This window comes from Gossypium hirsutum, chromosome D04, assembly GCF_007990345.1.
Source record: "Gossypium hirsutum isolate 1008001.06 chromosome D04, Gossypium_hirsutum_v2.1, whole genome shotgun sequence".
In the NCBI taxonomy this organism is placed as follows: domain Eukaryota; kingdom Viridiplantae; phylum Streptophyta; class Magnoliopsida; order Malvales; family Malvaceae; genus Gossypium; species Gossypium hirsutum.
The window spans coordinates 50,783,787-50,791,282 of record NC_053440.1 but is presented as its reverse complement, the minus strand read 5'-3'; the positions used below and the strand labels follow the sequence as shown (position 1 = coordinate 50,791,282).

Below are 7,496 nucleotides of genomic sequence, written 5' to 3'. Positions count from 1 at the left end.
TATTTATTGCTTAAAAATATTTAAAATTTATATTTTATATATTAAAATATTAACAAGCTATAATAATTTTTTATATTCTTGCTAAAATATAATAATATTAACTAATTTAAATATTATTTAAATACATATTTGTTACTTGATAATAACATGTCTAAAATGGACATTTTATTTCTCAAAAGCACTTTTTGACAGCAATGCTAAACACTCAAATTTTAAACCAAACTTTTCAAAAACACTTCTCAAAAGCACTTTTCCACAGCATTTTTTAAAAGTATTGCCAAACTAGCTCTAACTCAAATGACGTCCTTTTTGACTTAGTGTTGATTTGACTTTGTGAGTTGATGAAGTCATACTCTTAATCCGGAGAAATAATAAGTACTGAAAATTAGAAATTAAATTGCTCGGGTTCGTAACTCACGGGTCTTTGACACCGTTCTAAAGCTAAAAAGGGTTTAGTTGACTAAAGTTTAGGACATGTTGGAGTTTGATATATCTGAAATGAAAAGGGGATTCGAAAAAAAAACATAAGTGGTGGGTGTAGGTTGGTGACGCGGGGGTTTGGCTACTAGTGCAATGTTCCAAAGCTGGAAATTAACAAATAAAAATATAAGGAACCAATGAAAGCAAATAAATTTGCGAGAAGGAAGGAGAGATTATATTTCAGAAAATGAAAGCTTGATCATGAAATGAACATAATACCACCTATTTATACTAGTGGCTTTGAGCCAACTTTCCTAATTTAATGCCACTATACATAGAAAGTGCATAAAATCAAGGAAAAATATCCCCATGATCAAAATAAATCCCTATAAAATCTCTTACTATGTCAATCAGAAAATTTCAGCCAATTACATCTTTTTGAAATTCCATTTCGACCCCCTTCTTTGCTTCTTCCTTCAATCTAGTCCAATTGTTTCCTTTTTCTTCTATTTAGCCCCAAATTGCACCCTTGTATAAAATTCAATATAAACATGAAAATATCAGTAGTGCATTATCATAAATTGACCAATTCAATTACATAAAATATGTAACTTCAGCATTTAATCATTACACAACTCAATTGGTTATACATTCGGGATTATTTTTATAAAATTAATAAAACAAGGTTTTCGTTAAAGTGCTTACACGCGATCTTCTGAATACTTGTGTTTTGATAAATTAAATAACTTTATTGCTCTGGAAATATAACTAAGTCTTCACGTAAGTTAATTGATAATATTTTTATGAACGTTGTAACCTTCATAATCCGACCTTAACATCTAGGCCGGGTTTGGGGTGTTACAATCAGCACTAATTTAAGCATAAGCAATGTGAGAACTCAAATCTAGGAATTAAAAATTTTGTTAGAGTTCATATAATTTTTTTGTTAAAGTAAAAATTATTGAGATTCCTAAATCGAAGTAGTAATATTTGTTAGGGATAAAAATATCAAAAAATTTTCTAGATGATTATTTGTTAGAAATGTGTTTTTTGTTATTAATATTTTAATATATACTAGTACGTAATATGTTATTAATATTTTTGGAATTAATTTCTTGAGCACTAATGATGCAAATCACCTTAATTATCACTATGATTTTAAAGATTTGTTTCTTTAGTTAATTGTAGAGTAAAATTAGAAGGGATCCCCACGCGCTATGTAATGATGGTTAGATGGAAAGTCCAATACGTTAATATCATCTTACACGGGATCTCTACCTACAAATACCTCCAAGAGCGATGAAGAAAGGATCCACCCTTCAAGAATACTAAGCCTACAATCTGCCAACACTTTCTTAGTCCTAAGCCTTTACATTCTCTTCTCCACCACTATCCATAACCTCCGACTCTCTGCCCCGATCGAGTGAATCGACCTCCATAGCAACCACCCTTCTTTCTTCCATACTTGTCCCTTGCTGTACATTATATCAACAATTTCCTTCTTCAAAAAAGTTTGCAAACGTTTATGCTTATCAGCAACAACATTATTTAGCATTGGTCTTTTCAAGTCTTTGTTTGACCTTTTATTGTATATCATGTACTTGTTTCGCTCATATGGATTGCAACTATGCTTGATTCTAGGACGTGTGGAGGTTGTATTAAGTCCAAAGCATGTTGAGGGCATTAGACATAGACAATGGAAAAAGGTGAATTTCTCGGTTGCTCTGCGAACAGTACTATTGTAGGTAAACTCAGCTTGGAACAAAGCAAAATCCCATTGTTTAGGCTTATCTCCACATATGCTACAAATAAGATTGCCTAATGTATGATTCACGACTTCAGTTTGCCCATTAGTATGTGGATGAGCAATGCTGCTACACTTCAAAGATGAATCAAAGAAAAGAGACATCTAAAAGTAATTAAGGAATCATGTATCCCTATCTAAAGTAATTAACTTAGGGACTCTATGCAATCTAATAATCTCTTTGGAAAATAGGTGAGCAACATTAGATGCATCTGTAGTTTTCTTACAAGGACTGAAATGTGACATCTTCAAAAAACGATCCACCACAACAAAAACTAAATCCATAACTCACAAGTTCATGATAGTCCATAGACAAATCTTCAGAGATATGCTCAGGGACTGGAAAGGAGTGCAAAGACCAGTATTCTGAGTCTAGCCCTTCTCAATCTGGCATGTATAGCATCCAATTTGCCAACATATTTTGATACTTTGTTCTCCACTCTCAACTTTTCCAAAAAAAAGTGATCCATCTAGAACACACTCTTTACCAATTACAAAATATTCCCAACCCAATGCTTTAAAGCTCTTATAACTGCATAAAACTCCTTGTGATAAGTAGATCGCGCTTCTAATGAGCATGGGTCAACTTTTCATTAAAGAAAGCTATTTGGTCACTTTTTCCGTGAAAGCACTGATCCAATTCCTACTCAAATTTAAGAACTTGTTCAAAACTAGGCAAAGCTAAGACTAGGGCGCTAGTCAGCTTCTCCTTAATGAGGTTGACAATTCTTTTTGCATCTTCATTGCATTGGAACTTCCTTCTTCAAAAGGTTGGTAATGAGAGCCATGATCTTACTGATGTGGTGAATAAATCGTCAGTAAAAGGTCGCTAACCAGCGAAAACTATGCACCTGCCACCCCTTGATACATGCAAATATTATGAAAGGAAACTCTTCGAAATTAAAAACAATGAAATTTTTTTATATAATTTTAATGTATTTTTTATGAAAAATATCAAGTAAAACATAAATAATTAGGTTAGCCTTTAAGTTTCAATTTTTTTTTATGGAAGCAAATTTTTCGTTATTTAATTAGTAAACTACCTTCAAGGTTATGAAACTATTAGTAAGTTTATATCTTGGTCACTTAACTTCAAAAAATTACAAAATGATCGTTGAACTAATTGAAAGTTCCATTTAAGTCACTATGAAAAATGATTTAGGTTTTTTTATCCTTTAATCAATTGGTTTAACCTAAATTATTTTGTTTTAGGGTTTTTAAGGAGTTTTTGGCCAAATAACAACCACTTTGTTTTAAACCCTAACCTCTCCTTATCATAACCAATCGTTGTCGTATGGCCTTCTCCATTCACAATATTGGCACCAACTGAAAGCTTTCTTTTCCTACTTCTCTTCTACAATTTAATTTTTCATGAAACGACTTTAAATACCACAAATCTGCAAATTAAAATCATTTCTTCTTCTCCGATCTTTAACGTCAATTTGACGCCAAATTAACTTGGATCTTCTAATGTATATTCTACTCGTCGATAAATACTATTTCACCATACCGATTGTTAAGCCATCACTCATCGCTTGGAGTTCATCAACTGAACATTTGAAAAAATACTTAACAACCTAATAACCAAAATAAAAACTTTTCGTTTTGCAACTTTTTGAGTAAAACTTACTAAAATTTCCTTGGAGGTAGTTTACCCTTTACTTATTTATTAGTTACAAAAGTTCGACATTGTCTACGATCATCGGTGCCAACAAAGCTAGAGCTGAATCAGCAAAATTTAAGTCTTTTTGTCATCCTTGATCATTAGTAAAAAGCATTACTGATAATATACTATTTCAACCAAATAAATATCTATTAGCAGACAAAAAGACTTAACAATACCAATTATATATGATGACTAATCTAAATAGAGAATTATTCTATTAGCAGAGGGAATAAACATTCTTCGATCAAAACGCTCTATTTTTGGCAAAACTTGATGTACTTCTATGCAAAATACCTCGTTGACTTCATTTAATCTAAGTAAAAAAAAAATGATCAATTCGAAAATTGAACGAAAATAAGGTCATTTGGAATTGGAGGATTGAAGGGGCAAAATCCAACAAAGTCCAGGTGTAGGATACAACAAGGCTGGCAGGTACTATTCCAGCTTGGACAAAATAGCACCAACTGCCGCCAACTACTACATAACTCAACCACAACAACACAACAGAAGCCGGCATATTCAAAACAGAATCATTACAAAAACCACTAACACTTTCTCAAACTGCAGGCCTCAATCATACCTGCAAACACAATGTCAGTGGATTCCCAGTTCTAGATAATGTTAACCCCAAAAAAAAAAACAAAGGAGATTGCTATGCTATGCTATGCTATGCTGTGCGCAATGCAATGCAATGAAATTCCCCTACAAAAGGATTGCGAGAACTACATTACATTGCACGCCGAATAATGGGGAAAATAATGAACTACTTCTACTTTAAATCTCTACGCCGCCGCAAAACTGTAGGACTCAACTCATTGCCCCAGTATGAGAGCAACCTTCTCGGAGGAAACAAGTGAAGAAGCATGGGCAATTAATGGTTCGTAATGATCAGCGCCAGCACCACACCAACCTGACACATTAGGCAAAATTTAGGAACACAAACTTGCAAGCTGATGAGAAAAAGTCTTTCATTTGGCAAGCAAGTAAGAAAAAATCCAATACCTGTTCCTTTCATAAACAAAAAGAAGGGAGGTTCGCATATTTCACTCCTTGGACAATGCGGAAGGAAGAAAACACAATTGTCTTCGTCAACCATAGCATCTGATCCATGTGCTTGCACCTGTAATGAATGAGTTGATATAATGAATGAGCTTCAATCTAAACTGAGAGTTGATACCCCATTAGCATCTTAGTCTCAAAATTCATAGGACACTGCTGCATTAAATGCAACACACAGCCAATGTGATGATACAAAAGGCTATGAAAGTACCAACCAAACAATATAATGCTTTGAAGACATTAAGGCTCTGCTTGGTAGAGTGGAAAAAAATTGAAAGGACGGAAAATTGAAGAGATAGAAAACTAGGATGAAAAACATAATTTTTCTTTCCATAGGTGTGCTTGGTGGGATAGATGAAAAATGGAAAAAAAAAAATTTCCATCCATTGTTTGGTAGAAGCAAAAAATGGAAGGAAAGAAAATAAAGCATTTGAAAAATGCATAATTTTGACCTAACATACAATCTCTCTCATTTTCTCTCCTCTCACCATTCCAAATATGATTGATTTTTATGAATTAGGATGGAAAATGGTCATCTTTCTTATTTTCTTTCCTCTCATTTTTCTTCCCAACCAAGCACAATCCAACTTTATTTTCTTCCCACTTTTCCTTTCTTTCTTCCCATGCTTCCACTTTTCCACCCAACCAAGCACATCCTAAAAGTAGCAAATCAGAAAAATCCAAACAACCATATACTTGTATAAACCAAGCTTCAAACTTACTACATATATCTCTCGATTGAACTCTGTTGCAAGACATTCGATGGCAATGTCATCCCCGAATGCAGCAGCACGACCTTCTCTATTCTCATCTACAGATAATAAACCCTCCTCAGTATATTGCAAAGTGACGATATCATATTCATCATCAGGTGAACCAGATATCGACATGTATTTGGCCCAGCTCGAGCCATCATTCACAGGAATACATCTCTCTTTGTAAATAGATTCGGCTACCAATTCTCTTCAATCAGACAAGAAAACATATCAAACAAAGCATTGATAAAATAATTTCAAATAAACATTTCCAAGGTAAATTTAGCACTGGTAAAATATAAACTGCAGCTAGTTATGAGATTTTTTTTTTTTTTGCTTTTTCGTTCATAGACAGATATAAATAATATATATTAACATAAATCGCCTAGCCTATGATCAACATTAAACTTTCACTATGAAAAGATTAAATTTAAAAAATAAAAAAAAATCTCGTTCTAACTTTTCCTACATTTTTCTTGGGAAAAAAATGTAAATAGATCTCAACCAGAAACTAGAATCAGACAAATAGATCCAAGATTAGAAAAGAAAAAAAAAACACCTTTGCATTCCGAGCTGAACGAGCTCTTCAATGGCAGAGTCCAAGGCAACGCGCTCATCCTTTTTGGCTAACAACTTAACTTCTTGAACCACATGAACCCCCCACCCGTTTCTCAGATCTGGAGAGTACATATTCTTAATCACCTCATTTATCATCTGCCTCTCTTCTTCTTTAGCAGATCCAAGATCCTCCAAGAACCGCTTCACCGTCCGCTTCCTCAAATCACGCGCGTCGACCTCACGCGCCATGGCCTTTTGCGAGGCTGTGAACAGACAGTTCCCGTCCGTGGACACATCGCCTCCATGCGACAGCCTGAACACCACCGAGGACCCGTGCTCGCTAGGGTGCTTCCAAAGGACCCCCTTAGCGTGAAGCTTCGAGAGATGCCGTCTCTGTTGGTCCTCTAGGCCAATCACGTCGTCCCAGGTAGTGCCGGCTGCCGCCGTGAGGGTCTGGTCAACTAGATCAACGGCTTCAAGAGTGGCGGCGTTAGGCTCCCTCCAAGTGACCGTCGGAGAAGACGTTTGAAATGTCTCCGCAACGGCGGTTGGATCGCAGAGAAGTTTCCCCATTTTACAAATGTTGACTTTCCTTCCTACCCTTGTTTATAACAGTTTTTCCTCCTTTCTTTTGAATATCTATCTAAGCTTTTTCTTTTCCTTCTCTTTCTCTTCTTCTTCGAGGAGAAGAGTTACAGGGAGGAGAGAGAGAGAGAGAGAGAGGGGGAGAGAGTTTAGGGTTAACGGATAGATGTACGACGCGGGAGAGAAAATGATGGCACGTGGATAAATCAGGGAGATTTAGGGATTCAAGGCGAGTGGTCTCTGACCGTGCTGAGAGGCATGCTGACGTCAGCTTCTGGACCCCACACCAATCACCACCAAACCGAAGGAATTTTTATTCGACTCTTTTTCTTGGAATCGTTTTCTCTTAGGAATACTCAACTCAAGGCGTGTCCATTTTTTTTTTAATTTTTATAAAACTAATAAAAAAACTGTCCTTAATTTCTAAATTTTAAACCCCTGCTCCATTTTTCTCCAACGGTAAAGTAGAATTTAATCAGATTTTGTTTGTTTTTTATGGTCTCTTCCCGTTAAGGCTTTAATCATGTCAGCAAAAGTTGGGCATGTCAAAGTCTAATTATATACAAAAATAGTTAGCAGTCAGGAGGAGGCTGAAAAGATTGTTTTGGTCAACTTTGAAGCGTTGAGTTCATCATCAATGTTCTTTCCT

At 35.2% G+C, this 7,496-nt stretch overlaps 1 protein-coding gene across 1 annotated transcript; it reads right to left on the bottom strand.

The window, feature by feature from the left end:
• Window positions 1-4,234: 4,234 nt before the first annotated feature.
• Window positions 4,235-7,045, bottom strand: LOC107898999 (uncharacterized). The gene is made up of 4 exons (XM_016824584.2): window positions 6,264-7,045; window positions 5,672-5,912; window positions 4,893-5,010; window positions 4,235-4,800 (listed from the first exon to the last, which is right to left on the bottom strand). Exons 1-4 carry the CDS (start codon window positions 6,833-6,835, stop codon window positions 4,703-4,705), a joined length of 1,029 nt encoding a protein of 342 aa, XP_016680073.2. The 5' UTR covers window positions 6,836-7,045; the 3' UTR covers window positions 4,235-4,702.
• Between the last annotated feature and the right edge of the window lie 451 nt (window positions 7,046-7,496).

Excerpts from the sequence above, each read along its gene's own strand:
- LOC107898999 (XM_016824584.2), bottom strand. The coding sequence starts at position 6,835 with ATGGGGAAACTTCTCTGCGATCCAACCGCCGTTGCGGAGACATTTCAA. Across the intron at positions 5,913-6,263 it reads GTTCAGCTCGGAATGCAAAG|AGAATTGGTAGCCGAATCTA; the intron begins GTGTTTTTTTTT and ends GTCTGATTGAAG. Across the intron at positions 4,801-4,892 it reads TTTGTTTATGAAAGGAACAG|GTTGGTGTGGTGCTGGCGCT; the intron begins GTATTGGATTTT and ends CTAATGTGTCAG.